Below are 17299 nucleotides of genomic sequence, written 5' to 3' on the forward strand. Positions count from 1 at the left end.
TGTCTCTGCCTGCCCCTCTGCCTACTTGTGATCTCTGTCAAATAAATAAATAAAATCTTAAAAAAAAAAAGAAAGAAAGAAAGAAAGAAAAAGCATTAGATGAAACTCAACAGTCACACAGGCTAGGGGAAAACAAAACAAAAACAAAAACTTCCAGCAAACAAGGAATAAACAGGAAGAAATTACTTTAATCTGATTAAAGAGTCTACCATGATCTTTTTTTTTTTTTAATATTTTATTTATTTGACAGAGATCACAAGTAGGCAGAGAGACAGGCAGAGATAGAGATGGGGAGGCAGGCTCCTCTCTGCTCTCTAGAGAGCAGAGAGCCCGATGCAGGGCTCGATCCCAGGACCCTGAGACCATGACCCAAGCCGAAAGCAGAGGCTCAACCCACTGAGCCACCCAGGCGCCCCGAGTCTACCATGATCTTAACATTAAACATCATATTTAATGATGAACCTTCACATGAACTCCTGTTAATCAAACAGTAAGACACAGAATGCTACTGTTACCATTACCATTTGACACCATGCCAGTGTAGTTCTGGTCAATGAAAATGGGACAAAGAGAGAAGGAAAGAAAAGGGATGAAAGACGGAAGGAAGGAAAAGAAAGAAGAGGCATAAGGACTGGAAAGCAAGAGGCAATATACCCATTTGCATATATATGACCATCTACGTAAAAAATCCAAAAGAACTAGTAGGACAAGTATGAAAATGCAGCAAGCTTTCTGCACACAAGTTTAACATACAAAATTTATGAGAAATAAACCCTCACACATCCACCCCTATGACCACTTTTGCTTCCTCTATCCTCCCATCCTTTCCTCCCCTCATATTATCTTTGAAGAAAGTCCCAGACAACAAATCATTTTATTCATAAATGTCTGTATGTAATCTCTAAAAAATGAGGACTTTTTTAAAACATAGCTATACCATTTCCAAACCTAAAAGAATTAACGACGCTTTTATATCATTAATCACTGTTCAAATTTCCAACAATCTCATAAATGTCATAAAATCTTTTTTTAGCAGTTGCTTTTAAACTATGATCTCAGCAGGACACCTTGTTCAGTTTAACTACGATCTCAGTAAAGTTCACACACTGAATCTGGTCAACAACAACAAGACTCAACAGCATTACTAAACACCACCAATAACCAAAGAGAAAATGTAATATAAAAAGATCCAGGGATACCTGGTGACTCAGTAGGTTGGGCATCCCACTCTTGGTTTCAGCTCACATCATGATCTCAGGATCATGGAATCAAGCCCCATATGGGGCCCCACGCTCAGCACAGAGTCTGCTTGAGATTCTCCGTCTCTGTCCTCCTCCCACTCACATATACTCTCTCCTCTCTCTCTCTCTCTCTCGCTCACTCATTCAAATAAATAAATAAATACAATCTTTAAAAAAAATATCCATTCACAAGGTGCTCCTGGGTAACTTAATCAGTTAGGCATCTATTAATTTCAACTCAGGTCATGATCTCAGAGTTGTGATCACAGGGTCTGAGACTAAGCCCAGGGTAGGGCTCTAAGCTGGGCATGCAGCCTGCTTAAGATTCTCTCTTCCTCTCCCTCTACCCCCTCCCCTACTCACACATGCATGTGCGCGCTCTGCAATAAAAGAAAAAAGAACCATTCATAGAAGCAACAAACACTAGAAGGTACTTAGGAATAAGTCTAATAGATAAAATGCAAAAGCTTTATGAAGGTTATAAAACATTACTTATGTTTATAAAGGAAAATGTGAATAAATACAAAAACGTAGTATTTTCAGGGCACCTGGGTGCCTTGATCGGTTAAGTATCCAACTCTTGATCTCCACTCAGGTCATCATTTCAGAGTCCTGGGATCAAGCCCCATGTCAGGCTCCTTGCTCAGCAGGAAATCTGCTTAAGGATTTTCTCTCCCACTCTTCCTTTGCCCCTCCCCCCTTGTTCACACCCTCTCGCACATGCACATTCTCTTTTCCTCTAGAATAAATCATTTAAATAAATAATAAATCATTTTTAAAATAAAATTAAAATTAAAATTCACATTAAAAGTAAAGATCTATACCTGAAACTAATATAGCACTGAATGTCCATTATACTTCAATTTTTTGAAAAAGTAAGAGAAAAGGTTTAAGAATACAGCAAATAAAGCACACAGGGGCAAAATCTGTCTTAATAGCTATAAAGACTTACTTTAAAGCAATATAAATTCGATGTGTTGCTATTAGCACCAGAGTAAATATAAATTAATAGAACAGAGTAAGGAGTTAAAAAGAGAGAGTGCGATGTTACGGCATTTGGTATATAGAAGTGGTACTGCAGATCAGTGGGGAAAAAATGGACTGTCCTACAAACGATGATGAGGCACCTGATTATTTAAATTGTGAATAAAAAAATTAGACCAGGTTCATCCCATACATAAGATCAATTCTAGGTAAATAAAGATCAAAATGTGAAAAGCAAAACTTTAAAACTTTTAGAAGAATTTAGGAGTACTATATGCCACGAAAGATATCAAAAACAAGCTGAAAGGGGGCACCTGGGTGGCTCAGTCAGTTAAGTGTATGCCTTCAGCTCAGGTCATGATGGGATCGAGCCCCACACCAGGCTCCTTGCTCAGCAAGAAGCCTGCTTCTCCCTCCCTCTGCCTGCTGCTCCCCCTGCTTGTCCTCTCTCTTTCTCTCAAATAAATAAATAATAAAACCTTTTTTTTTAATTAAAAAAAAAAAAGAAACAAAAGAAACAAACAAGCTGAAAAGACAAGTTACAGACTGGAAGATTTCTGCAACACAAACTGACAAAGAATTGGAATCCATAACATATTAGAAGAACACTAATAAATCACTGAGAACAGACAATCAAATAGGAAAATAGCCAAGAACAAGTCACAGAACACACATATTAGAAAATGCTCTACCTCACCAGAAGTACAAGCAACAGAGAATAAAACAAAGTTTCATAACCAACAGATTAGCAAGACCAGAAAGTCTTTAAAAAGCAAGGATTGATAAGGACATGGAAAAACAGGAAGTTTAATGCACTACTGTGGGGGTGTAATTTAATAGAAGCATTTTGGAAATAAACTTGGCAATTTCCAGTAAAACTGAAAATGTGTATATCATATTACTTAACAAATTCACTGGAGTAGGGCTTATCAAACAGCAGTTCATGACCCACTGGATTATAAAATAAAATTAATGAATCTAGACCAGCACTTGTACATATGTTCAGGAAACATACATACAATATAGAGGGAAAACATCAGAATATAAAGCATGTCCAAGGTTAAGAACTGTCTCTAAGTTTTTGCTCCAGTTAAATTATTATGTGTATATGGATGGGTATTACACTGGATTTAAAATATATTTCTTACTATAAATTGCCATAAAAAAGGTTTGAAAGTCACTGCCCAAGAAGTATTCTTGCAAAAGGATACACAAAAAAGTCATTTACAGAGATGTTCACAATAACAGTGTGTTGTTTATTTTTTAAATTTATTACTCTTTTTAGTAATCTTTACACTAACATGGGGCTTGAACTCATGACCCTAAGATCAAAAGTGGCACACTCTTCTGACTGAGCTAACCAAGCACCCCAGCAACATTAAGTTTAAAGCAGAAAAACTGGAGGGGAGCCTGGCTGGCTCAGTAGAAAGCATGGGATTCTTAACCTCCAGGTTATTAGTTCAAACCCTACACTGGGCCTAGAGCTTACTTTAAAAATAAAGTGAAAAACTGGAATCTAAATGTCTATCAGTAGGAGACTAGATAAATGAAATATGATATATTCCTTTTTTTTAATATGGTATATTCATACAACAGAACTCTATACAGAAGTTAGGAGGAGTATCTTATATATCAGTATGCATGAATCACACAAACACAAGCTAAAGGAACAAACAATATAATAAAACATATTCATTTTTAAACGAAGTGATTTTAAATAAAGTGATTCTAACTATTACTTATGAATACATATATATAGTTAAAATGTAAAAACATGGACAGAAAGGATACAACCAACTTCGGGATGCTGGTTGCCTCTATGGAACACAGAAGGGGAACTGAATCGGTAAGGTATAAAAGACACTTGGATTAAATCAGAAATGTTTTATAGCCTTAATTTTTTAACACAAATATAATAAAACAAAAATGTCATTTATTCTGAGTGGCATTAATTTATTAATAAATCTTATTATTAAATTTTACATACTAATTTATTAATATTCACTAATATTATTCTGAGAGATAACTATACAGATTATTTTATGGCTAGCTGTACTTCTTTACTTTTTCTAAATTTTAATTTTTTTCCACATTTGAAAAGAATTCTTCCCTTGATTAAGCTGCCTTAAAAAGAGCTGAGAGAAAACAAAAAAGGGAAATAATCACAGATAATACAAACAGCCTAAAACAACAAGGTATCTAAAAGGTCTACAATTCATTTATCAAATCTATCCCCAAAAGGCAGCAGAGACATTTCCTGCCCCAACCAACATTTCCCTGCTTCTCTTTTCCCCTCTCTTCTCTTCCTACGCCCCAGGAACTGGTCAATTTTGAGGAAACTCCCCAAAAGGACTACACTCAGAAATGCTTGAATTCTGAAACCCCCACCTTTACCTTAAACATTAACAAATGACCAAATTGTAGGACATTCTCAACAACCATCATTTTACAGTTGGTAAGGAAGGCCTTTCTCCACATATTCTATTACCTGATTCTCAGAAAAACTCTGAGGTTGATATTACTACTATCCACACATTTACAGACGAAGCTGAACCTCAAAGTGGAAATTACCACCCAGAGGTCACAAGTCAATGACAAGTCAGAGGATTACAAGCCCTCGGCCTCTACATTTAATCACCATACAGAATGATGACTAAATTTCAACCACAACACACACCCAGAAAACAGAAGGAGTTGTTCACAACACACAAACTATTTCAATCTAACCCCTTTCCTTCATGCTTCCATCCCTGATCTATCCTCTCTTCTTCCAGACAGGGAGCCAAGAGCAAGAAAGCTGCCACTTTTAACTCTTCCCTGCCTTGTAGCCATCCATGCTTCTTTTTCCCATCACTCCTTCTCGGAACGGGCAGAAAGGGGAAACGAGTATTAACAAGTAGGCACGGAATGGTCTCCACGACAGACAGATCCCAGCACCAAAAAGAAAGGACATTTCCACGTCTCTAGGCTTATGTCTCCTACCTTCCAAGAGTCAGGGAGCAGGAAAACACTACAGAAAAGCACAGGCTACCCCTCTTTATCAATGCTAGCAAAAATCCTTTACTGAAGGAATTTAATTAACAGAAAAATACAAAAGTACCAGTTTTTTAATCGGTCCCGGGCTTCCAACTGGGCTCCCACTTCAAAGCTGATTCCTCGTCTGTTAGGTGGATGCTTTGTCATTTTCAGTCATCAGCGGGGCTGCCTTTATTCTCCTGAAAAAGCCAATTAAATATTTATGAAACTCAGGCAAAGTCTGCCCAGAGTGTAGCATCAGTCACTACACATAAAAGACAAACAGGAATTATTCAAAACAAAAAGCTCCAGAAACCCTGCCAGTGGCTACTTCCAAGCCTGCTCTCATCCTAACACAGGTGTGCCCTCCACTGTCTGTCTCCTTCTTCTCTATTATGTGGTGTCCTATAGTTCCAGAAATCCTGAGGAGACCTGCACTCAACAATGCTGACCAAGGACTCACTTAAAGGGGAACACCTCAGAACTCCAAAAAAACCCAACTGCTTTTCCAGGTTAAATACAATCATTTGCTAATGCATTCAACAAGCATCTGCTGAGAGACTAGAAAAAACGGTCAAGACCAAAAGAGACACAGTTTCCTGTACTCATGAAGACTCCAGTCCACTGAAGGAAGACAAAACTGTAGACAGTAAACAGAAGAATAACTACAAGTTGCAACTCCTATGAATTTTAATATAAAAGAAGTAAATAAAAGCTGAGATACTGATTTCTGGCCCTATGTGGAAGGCTAGACAAGGAGGAACTATACTTTCTTTGTTCTATGTATATTTTCTGCCTCTTCTTGAGTTCATTCTGACAATTTATATTTTCCTAAGTAATTCTTTATCAATTCTCTGGATCCTGGGACTGGTGGTCATTTTCTATATGAATAAAATTTATCTTTAGGCACCAGAGGTGGTTCTAATGGAAATGTAGCACTCTGAGCTCTTGGAGCACTTACACAGGCCACATTCTCAGAGCAGGTGACCTCAAACTGCATTTTCCACTGCTAAACTTTGGGTCTCAAAAGTTTATACTGCCCAAGCAACATCAGAGCACTACCGAGACAACATCTGCCTCACACCAGAAACAATCTTTGTAATGGACTGACAGGCGCCCCTACATTTTAGAAAGAATTTGTTTGCAGTACATTACATGAAAAGGCAGGATTCTAAATTACATCACTTTGAGCTCACATTAAAACTCATGTATGGGGGCGCCTGGGTGGCTCAGTCAGTTAGGCATCTGCCTTGGGCTCAGGTCATGATCCCAGGGTCCTGGGACTGAACCCCATGTCAGGTTCCCTGCTCAGCAGGAGGTCTGCTTCCCCCTCTGCCTGCCGCTCCCCCTGCTTGTGTGCTCTGTCAAATGAATAAAATCTTTAATAAATAAGTAAATACATACATATATACATCTCATGTATGTTTGGGACACCTGAGTAGCTCAGCCAATTAAGCATTCAGCTCTTGGTTTCAGCTCAGGTCATGATCACAGGGTGCTGGGATCAAGTCCCAATACATACATATATACATCTCATGTATGTTTGGGACACCTGAGTAGCTCAGCCAATTAAGCATTCAGCTCTTGGTTTCAGCTCAGGTCATGATCACAGGGTGCTGGGATCAAGTCCCATGTTGGGCTCCCCCTCTCTATGCCCCTCTCCCTGCTTGTGCACATACTATCTATCTAAAATAAATTAAATAAACCTTTAAAACTCATGTGTGTTTAGGTGCACCTGGGTGACTCAGTCAGTTAAGCACCAGACTCTTGATTTTGGCTGAGGTCATAACTTCAGGGTCATGAGATCCAGCCCCACATCAGGCTCAGCACTGGTGGAGCCCACTTAAGATTCTCTGTCCCTCTGCCCCTCCCCGCTCTCAGCACTCTTTCTCTTTCTCCCTCTCTCGCTCTTTCAAATAAGTAAAATATTTTTTAAAAAGGCTGGTAGGTGGGGTGCCTGGGTGCCTCAGTTGGTTAAGCCGCTGCCTTTGGCTCAGGTAATGATCTCAGGGTCCTGGGATGGAGCCCCGCACTGGGCTCTCTGCTCAGCAGGGAGCCTGCTTCCTCCTCTCTCTCTGCCTGCCTCTCTGCCTGCTTGTCATCTCTCTCTGTCAAATAAATAAATAAAATCTTAAATTAAAAAAAAAAAAAGGCTGGTAGGAAAAAACAGGTTGTAGGTGATTGTTCTTTTCCTTTATTAATTTTTTTAAGTGATCTCTACATTCAACATGGGACTTGAAATCACAAACCTGAGATCAAGAGTCACATGCTCTACCAACTGAGTCAGCCAGGTGCCCCAGTACTTTTCCTTTTAAACAGTTTCACAGGGACACCTGGGTGGCTCAGTTAGTTAAGTGTCCGCTTTCAGCTCAGGTCATGATCCCAGGGTCCTGGGACCAAGTCCCATGTCAGGCTCTTTGCTCAGCAGGGAGCCTGCTTCTCCCTCTGCCTGCTGCTCCCCCTGCTTGTGCTCTCTCTCCCTCTCAAATAAATAAAATCTTTTTTAAAATAAATAAATAAATAAAGTTTCATAAATTTAAAGATTTTCACAATGGAAATTTTCTATAAGAAGAAAAAAAGAACCATGTAATTTGAAAGCTGAGCTACTCATTACACAACCAATTTGGAAGGGCTGATCCCAGGGAACACACACTTCAAATGAAGGCAGGAATGGTTGACAGTCGAATACTAAGGAACTGAAACAGTCTAAGAAACTGGAAAGCTATTATGTTAAGAGTGTTTCCAGTATAAGGACCCTAGGAATGGGAGAGTCAGAGGTCTGGCTGACTTTACCCTTTACATTCTCAAGGAAAATGAGGTATCTGGGATGCCTGGGAGGCTCAGTTGGTTGGGCAGCTGCCTTCGGCTCAGGTCATGATCCCAGCGTCCTGGGATCGAGTCCCACATCAGGCTCCTTGCTCAGCGGGGAGCCTGCTTCTCCCTCTGCCTCTGCCTACCACTCTGTCTGCCTGTGCTCGCTCTCTCCCCCTCTCTCTCTGATAAATAAATTTTTAAAAATCTTAAAAAAAAAAAAAAAAGAAAGAAAGAAAATGAGGTATCAAATCTGATAAGTAAATCCAATCAGTCTAAGTTTTCATTTTGGGCATGGTAGCTCAGTCATTAAGTATCTGCCTTCAACTTAGGTCATGATCCCAGCAACATGGGATCAAGCCCCCCTGCTCAGCAGGGAGCCTGCTTCTCCCTCTCCAGGTCCCCTAGCTTGTGTTCCCTCTCTCATTCAGTTAAATAAATAAATAATCTTTTCTTAAAAGTTTTAATTTTGGCTTGACTGACAAATACCACCTCAAATTATCTATCTTTTTATCTCTGACTTCATGCATAAGTAATATACAGATTTATAATTTGGCCTCTTAGATTATATGAAAAAGTAATGCCAGAGCTGCCTAGCTGGCACAGTCAGTAGAGCATACAACTCTTGATCTTGGGATTGTAAATTCCAGCCCCAAACTGGGTGTAGAGATTACTTAAAAATTAAAAAATCCAAAAAAAAAAAAAAAAGTGATGCCAAACAAGAAGAAAGGCAGAGTGGCAATGAACACTCACTAAGCTCCCACTATTTGTCAGACTTTATGCAGGGCAACAGCTCACTTTTATAGAGACTATGTATATAATGCAATAGGACTAAATGCTTGGCCTTGAATCCCCAGATCCACCCCATACTAGCTGAATGAATTTGGGTAAATTACTTAACACCTCTGAATTTGTCTCCTCTCCTTAAAAGGGGTTAAAGTGGTGATAACAATGGGTGTGAGGATTAAATGAGATAATCCATTTAAGGAGCAAAGGATTGGTGCAAAGTAAGGAGTATAAAGGAGTTATTAGCTGCTAATAATTCTATTATCACAAATGAGGAAATTATGCTTAAAGTAATTTGGCTAGGGTTCAGGTGCTAAGTGACAAGCCCCAGAACAAAAGCTCAGGTCTGCTTGATTTCTGAATTAATTCTTTCACCACACAAATTCTCCCCGTGTACTCTAGCAGACCTTCCATTAAAATATGGGAGTGTGGAAGGCAGTAATTGAATAAAGATGAGCAGATCATTCCCAAGAGCTCAAAGGAAAGAAAGAAACAATTCCTCTTAAGACTGAATTGTCAGAAGGTTTTCCTTACCATGAACTAAACTAAAGCCTGTTTCATTCTAACTCTGACCCACTTGTTTTAAGTTTCACTCTGGTATTGATGAGGGAGCAGAAGACTAGCTGAAGACAAAGAATAAGCTAACACCCTGCAACCTCTCCCCTCACCCCCACTCCTGGGTGGAGTTAAGCCTACCACTCTTCCAGGAAGCTCCCAGCTATCTTAATGTTAACGGGAAGGAAAAACCACCATAGCTTGAAATTAGCAAGGCCTCCGGAGCATAGGAAAGTCATCTTGGACATCTTCCTTTTTCCTTGCCTCCCCCAACTCCAAGTATATAATCAGCCACCCCTTACAACCCTAGTGCAGCAGCTCTTCCTGCCCATGGATCCTGTCCCGATTCTTTTTTAAAAAACACCATTTTGCATCAAGGACATCTCAAGAATCTTTCTTGGCCATGACTCCAGACCTCAACCCAGCAAACCTCTCACCTAAATTCCTACACTACATCCATACCACAACAAATAAGAAGAAGGATTAATCTGACTTTTGTGTCCCATTCCCAAACCTTCCCTCTTCTCCTCTGGGGTGGCAGCATTTGTTTTTTTATTTCACGTTAAATCATTCAACAATTCCTTAGTGAGTACTATCGGTATTGCATTGTGCTGAAATTTAGGAATAAGAAATCCAATTTAGTCCCTGCTCCAGTCCACCCAGAAAGACACACACAAACACTGGAAAGAGATGAACAAACTCTAACAAGGGGCAAGGGGGATGACACCCAAGAAATTATCTAAAAGTCTCAATTTAATTTTGTTGTTAAATTTTTAAGCAAGCTCTACACCCAACAGAGGGCTTGAAATCACAACCCTGAGATCGTTAAGTTATATGCTCTATGGACTTAGGCAGCCAGGCACCACAAAGTCTCAAATTAATGTGACAACAACACTAACAAATAAAAAAGAGTTCAAGACAGATGCAGGAACTAAAAAAAAAAAAAGTTACCTAAGAAGTACCTTTTTTGTTTAACTTCTCACATTTAGGTTTTGTTTTTGTTTTTTTTTAAGAGTTTATTTATTTATTTGACAGAGATCACAAGTAGGCAGAGAGGCAGGCAGAGAGAGAAGAAGGAAGCAGGCTCCATACTGAGCAGAGAGCCCCATGTGGGGCTCGATCCCAGGACCTGAGCCTGAGCCACCCAGGCACCCCACTGAGCCACCCAGATGCCCCACATTTAGTTTTAAACACAGATTGTTCTTAAGATGCAAAAGGACCAAGATTCTATAGCTTTCAACTTATCCATTCTCCAATATCCATTCTTCAGAATAAGCCTTGGCTTATTCTTCCAAAAATCTCCAGCTTCCAGAATTAGGAGTTAAAGGGAATATGTTCAATAAGGACATGGAGGAAAACTAACAGAAAAAAATCTTATGCAATCTGTATTTATATAGGATTCCATTTTAAAGACCTTGACAGACCTTTAAATTGCTCCTTTACACTTAAATTTCCCTCTAATGGGAATCCAGTGCCACAAAGGACACATAAAGCCTTATTTCCTTAAATACAGTACTCATAGTCAACATTCCTGTTATCAATAATAATGAAAGCTTTAGTGTATGCTGTGTAATACTGTTTAAAAGGCACTTTCAGAAACGGGAAATAGCTACAACGCATATGACAAGGAGCTAACTTCCTATATTAACAAAAAGTACATACACACCAAGAACAAAAAAGACAACTTACTTAAAAGTGGGAAAAGTATAAGAAATAATAAATTATTGGGGATCAGTAGATAAAATGAAGGTGTAATAGCATATTATATTCCATCTATATAAAGTCACCCTAAATTAAAGAAAATATAAATCAAAATAACAATTTTTCGGTTCTAAGGCAAAAAATTTGAAGGTGGGATAACCAGCGTTTACAAGGATGAGAAGAAAAAAGCATCCTTATGCACAGCTGGTAGAAGCATTAATTGGAAAAGCTTTTCTAGAGGCAACTTGGCACTATCTACAAAAATACACATGGGGTCCTGGCTGGCTCAGTTGGAAGAGCATGTGACTCTTGATCCCAGGGTCATGAGTTCAATCCCCATGTTTGGAATAGAAACTGCTTAAACAAAAAATACACCTATCTGCAACCCAGCAGTCCCACTGCCAGTAACCTACCCTACAGATACATTCCCCAAAGTCTGTCAAATTACCTGTAACATGATCAATATAGTTCTGCAATTTCTGCAGCTAATATGTCCATCATAAGAGGCCTTGTTAAATGAATTATGGTTCATCTATACAACAGAATGTGGTACAGCCATTAAAAGGAATAATGGTAAGATTTTAACTTTGGATTACTTCTTTATTACTTCTTTGTATTTTTAAAAAATATTATTTAAATATACAAAAGTCCTTTCATTCATACACTGTCTTATCAGATCTTCATAACTGCCAAGTGATCTAGTGAGAACTATATATGATGTTCCTATGGCACAGAAAGAAAACTGAGATGCAAAGAAGCTAGCAACTTCAGAGGTCCTCCGAAGCAGGAGACATCCCTGGATGCCTGGGTGGCAGAGTCAGTTAATTGCCTGCCTTTGGTTCAGGTCATATAATCCCAGGGTCCAGGAATGTAGTCCCGCCTTGGGCTCCTTGCTCAGCAGGGAAGCCTGCTTTTCCTTCTGCTTGCCGGTCCCCCTTCTTGGGCTCACGTGCGCACGCTCTCTCTCTCTGATTTTCTCTCTCTCTCTCTGACAAATAAATAAATAAATAATCTTTAAAAAAGAAAAAAATCAGGAAACATCCCTCTTATAACAGGATTCTCCCAGAGATACACAAAACCCCTTCTCAAAGTCCCTTCTTCTCTCCCCTACCAAAGCTGTTACTATGCTTATTATATTCATGCCTTTAGATATAAACATAATTTGAATATAAGCAGGAAGATTAAGTAATTGGATGCTTTTCAAATGTTGTGTCAGAATTCTCACACCATTATATAACAAGCAGAAATATTTAATTTTTTTAGAAAGGACAAAAACTAAGATGGGCCCAACTGTAAGGAAACTGAACATTTCAACCACTGCCTAGGGCCCTGACCGTGGCCCTTTTTTTTATTACTTCAATCTGCAAGCAAGGAACAAGCTATAAAACTGCTTATACACTTGGACTCAGTAACTTCAACATGAAGATTACTAACCCAGGATAAAAATAAGTCATTTGTTAAAAAAAAAAAAAAAAAAAAAAAAAACCACAATAGCTCTTTAGATAAAACTCTGGAGAAACTAGACATAGTTCATAGTTCATATGTTTAAAAACAAGAAAGTAAGGATGCCTGGATGGCTCAGTTGGTTAGATGACTGCCTTCGGGTCAGGTTATGATCTCAGAGTCCTGAGATTGAGTCTCGAATCGGGCTCCCTACTTAGCAGGGAGCTTGCTTCTTCCTCTTCCACTCTCCCTGCTTGACCTCTCTCTCTGTCAAATAAATAAATAAAATCTTTAAAAAAAAAAGAGAGAGAGAGAGAGAGAGAGAGAGAATATTGGGGCACCTAGGGGCTCAGTTGGTTAAGCCTCTGACTTGGTTTGGGCTCAGGTCATGATCTCAGGGTCATGAAATCAAGTCTCCTTGGCATTTTCCTCCCTCTCTCTCCCTACCCCCCCCCACTTCTGCTCTCTCTCAAACAAAAACAAACAAAAACCAAGAGAATATTTAAATAAAACCTAATGTAGTGGGTTCCCTAAGCTCCATTAGGGAAAGGAATGACGATGCTCAAAAAATGCATAATAAATGAAGGAAAAAATAAAATGGCAAGGATGTGAACTAACTTTACAAAAGAACAGATAGAAAATATCCTTGAGCACACTAATAATACCTACGTAAAAAACATTTATAATGATAATTATAATAGCTAACTCTACACATATTAAGTCATGTAATCCTTATAGCAACTACAGAAGTAGCTATCATTATTAATTCTCACTGTAAAAATGAGGAACAGAGGAACAAAGGAATGCTAGGGATATCCTAGAACACCCATATATTAAGAGGCTGTGTCATGACTGAGCCATAAGCCTTATGGTTCCAGATTCTCAACCACTACCACATATTTGTTTATGAGCTACATCTTCGGTTTCTGTTTCTTAACTTATCAAATGAGAATTAATAATGGCACCTATTGGGGGCAACTGGGTGGCTCAGTGGGTTAAAGCCTCTGCTTTCAGCTCAGGTCATGGTCCCCGGGTCCTGGGATCAAGCCCCACATAGGCCTCTCTGCTCAGCAGGGAGCCTGCTTCCTCCTCTCTCTCTCTCTGCCTGCCTCTCTGCCTACTTGTGATCTCTGCCCGTCAAGTAAGTAAATAAAATCTTTAAAAAATAATGAATAAATAAATAAATGAATAAATAATGGCACCTATGCTGGATGCTTTAAGGATTAGGCGAGAAAGATGTGCAAAGTCCCTATTTGTAGGAACACAAAGTAGGTACTCAAAAAAATGGCAGCAGCATTTTCCGAATTCATAATACACTTACAGTTTATGTTGTCCTGACAAGGACTCTGGGTTTTATTTTGGGAGAGGTGAAAGAGTACTGTAGCCATGGTAACTGGAGGTCCTGCCCTCAGCAACCCCATTGTGCTCAAGGAGAAGGAACTGAGGGCTCAAAGTAATAAAGAATTAAAGTGATAGATGGGTATGGAACAAGACCTTTTAACGAGTCAGCTGAGACAGAATCAGGGGAAAATAAACCCAGGGACACTCAAGCGAAGAATGTCAATCACCAGAAACTATGGCACAAGCTTTGTGACAACCTAACAGTGCTTACCACCAGGCTTGCGTTCAACCTCCATTTAATGGTGGCAGTGCCTCTGAAACTTAATGTAACCGCTTTTCAATGGAGGGACACTTCAAGCAAAACACCAGCTTCGATCTTTATGTCTCCTTCATTCGATAATTTTTTTTTTTAAGATTTCATTTATTTGAGCAGGGCTGGGGGTGGGGAGAGAAACAGAAGGAGAGGGGACAAGCAGATTCCATGCTGAGTGCAGAGCCGGACACAGGGCTCCATCCTATCACCCTGATATCACAACCTGAGCCAACCCACCTACCGACCCAGGTGTCCCTCAGAAAGTATTTCTTGAAAGCGATATGCCGAGTGCTGCAGAGAGATACTGAGAGGACCTGACTACCACAACCCTGTTCTCCAGCAAGGAAGGCAGGCAATAAACAAAATACAAAGAAGATAAGCTCTGGCAGGATAAGCACCCTGAGGGAAAACCCAACAAAATAATGTGAACCAGTGACTTAGGAGGACCACTTTAGATAAGGTTGTTACAAAAGGACTCTCCTGAGCTGAGATCTGACAGAGATCTAAATGACCAGGAGACAACCATGTAAGTTAAGATCTAGGGGAAAAATTCTAGGCAAAGGCAAAGTCAGGCAAGATGCCTCAGGCGGGAATGAAGTTCCCTCTCCCTCACAGGCCGGTGCAAAGGAGGTAGTGACTTGCCTGCCACCCACAGTGTGGTCCCATAAAAGCATAAACAGCAACAGCAGGTCCAGTGACACCTTACTCTCACAGGAGGAAGTTTCCAAGGGGACTCTCTGCCAAAGTTCTGTCTTAGAGGACGGTCAGAAATGCTTAGGGATGGGAGCATAGTCGGGTTTTAGACTCAGATTCTCACCAATCCTGGCTCCACTAATTGTCTGGCAGAGTTAAGATGAGAAAAATCACTGAGCCTCTCTCTGTCCATCAACCCCTACCTCCTGGGGTTGTTATGAGGAATAAGTAAGCTAATAGATGCCCAATACTCAGCACAATAAAGACCAAATATTCAGTACTGAAGATAAAATGGTTGTGTAACAGTAGTAGTAGCAGCAGAAAGGACATCAGACACAAAGGACTACATTCTAGTCAATATTATCATGAAATATTAACAGATAGTATCAATATACTAAAAAACATAAGAAACATGTCTCTAGTCCCAGGGAGATGAAAAACTGGTTCAAGTGGGAGCAAGGGCCCCTCCACCAGGAAACCCTGGTTTCCTCAAGGACACATAAGGAAGACTGGATCTAATGCAAAGACCAGTTCCATTTCTCAGGCTCCTCGCAGGTCACCCTGTGAGAGCTGAATTAACCTCTTTTATTTGAAGGGGTTAGGAAGTAAGCAAAGGAGAGGGAGTGAGATTAGGAAAGGAGAAAGGTGGGGCACCGGGGTGGCTCAGTCTGCCTTTGGCTTGGGTCATGATCCCAGGATCCTGGGATAGAGCCCCACAATGGGCTACCTGCTCAGCAGAAAGCCTGCTTGGGAGCTCACTTCTCCCTCTCACCCTGCTTGTGTTCCCTCTCTCACTGTCTCTCTCTCTCTGCCAAATAAATAAATAAATAAATATCTTTAACTTAAAAAAAGGAAAAAAAGGAAAGGAGAAAGGAAAGAAAAAAAATAGACCAAAACTTCCCTTACCCTCTTTATGGATACTTGAAATGCTTTCCCCAAGAGCCAAGCTTTTCCTTCCACAATTAAAATTCAGACAGAGAGCAAACACAGATAGAGTTTACTTATTCCAAATTACTGAGAATGAGTTGGGCAAATCGGTGCTCTTCCCAGAAGCAGTGGAAAAGGCCTATTGTACCGGTTGGGCTCCACAATGTATTTGCTTTATGACCTTTGGCACTTTACTCAACTTCACTGAGCTAATCATCCGACCCTCACAAGTTCCTTTTCTCCTCATCAGAGTCTAAGGCCCAAGACCGACCAATGTGCCAAGCTAGAAATACGGATATCACCTTTGCCTCCCCCTCATACTCACCACTTTGTAACACCTTCTCCCACTTCAGGCCCCCATCAGATCCAATCCAATTACTACAACAGCTTTCAGTGGAGCTCAAAGCCCCCTAGCCACACCCTCCCAGATCCAAATCAATACTGTCTCATAAACTCACATCTTCTGACTGCCTGTTTTACTAGATACTATTCTAAATGCTTTATATAAGCACCATCTCATTTAGTGTCTACCTTATACATCTGTAGTGATGATGATGATGATTCTCATTTTAGTTTTTTTAAGATTTTATCAGAGAGAGAAAAGAGAGCACACAAGCAGGAGGAGGGCCAGGCAGAGGGAGAAGTAGACTCCCCACTCTAAAATAAATTTCTGGGGGCTCCTGGGTGACTCAGTCTTTAAGTGGCTGCCTTGGCTCAGGTCATGATCGTAAGGTCCTGGGATGGAGCCCCACATTGAGACCCACATAGAGCTTCCTGCTCTGCTTCTCAACCTCTCCCTTTGCCTACTGCTTCCCCTGCTTATGCTCGCTCTCTGTCAAATAAATAAATAAAATCTTTAAATAAAATAAAATCAATCTATCAGTTTAGGTCATATGTCAATTATGTCTCAATTAAAAAAAAAAAAAAAAACGCAGCTCAGTAGTTCCCCCATGGAACAAGTTCAAGCTATTCAGTATACCATTAAGGCTGAGTGAAGTTAGCCATTGTGACCAAAGCAACCTAGAAATCTCTAAAGATGGGTGCTTACGAGGAGAGTAGAAAAGCTTAGCAGATGGGGCAGTGACACACAGCTTTAGGGGCCAGAACTCTGGAGTGAGACAGGCTGGGTTTGGATTCCAGCTCCAGTATTTTCTAGATAACCTTGTGCAAGTCATTTTCTCCATGAGCCTCAGGCTCCTCACCTGTAAAACAGGAATAGTACCAGTACCAACTTCATACCTTCATACAGGTATTGTGAAGAGAGAAATTACTTGGGCTCTCAGAGTATTATTGCTCTTACAGCCACACACACAGCCAGATTCTTTACAGTTCCAACCTCCCAGACCTTTGCTAGAACAAGCTGTTCTCTCTGCCCAGTCTACCTCCCTGAAGGGCTGGCTGGGCCAGCATCCCACTACAATATTCCCCCATGGCAGTCTGGCCTGTTCTCCAGGCCACAGCACTCAGCACTCGATCCTGAAACTGCCTG

The 17299-nt window shown here is 40.2% G+C and overlaps 1 protein-coding gene across 1 annotated transcript in view; it reads right to left on the reverse strand.

The window, feature by feature from the left end:
- PHF20 (PHD finger protein 20) overlaps nucleotides 1-17299 on the reverse strand; it is a 148006-nt gene that overhangs the window by 119738 nt on the left and 10969 nt on the right. Inside the window, exon 2 of the mRNA XM_032350796.1 lies at nucleotides 5326-5440. Coding sequence (XP_032206687.1) covers nucleotides 5326-5408 — 83 coding nt within the window. The 5' untranslated portion in view covers nucleotides 5409-5440. The remainder of the gene's footprint in view (nucleotides 1-5325; nucleotides 5441-17299) is intronic.

Source organism: Mustela erminea, chromosome 7, assembly GCF_009829155.1.
Source record: "Mustela erminea isolate mMusErm1 chromosome 7, mMusErm1.Pri, whole genome shotgun sequence".
In the NCBI taxonomy this organism is placed as follows: domain Eukaryota; kingdom Metazoa; phylum Chordata; class Mammalia; order Carnivora; family Mustelidae; genus Mustela; species Mustela erminea.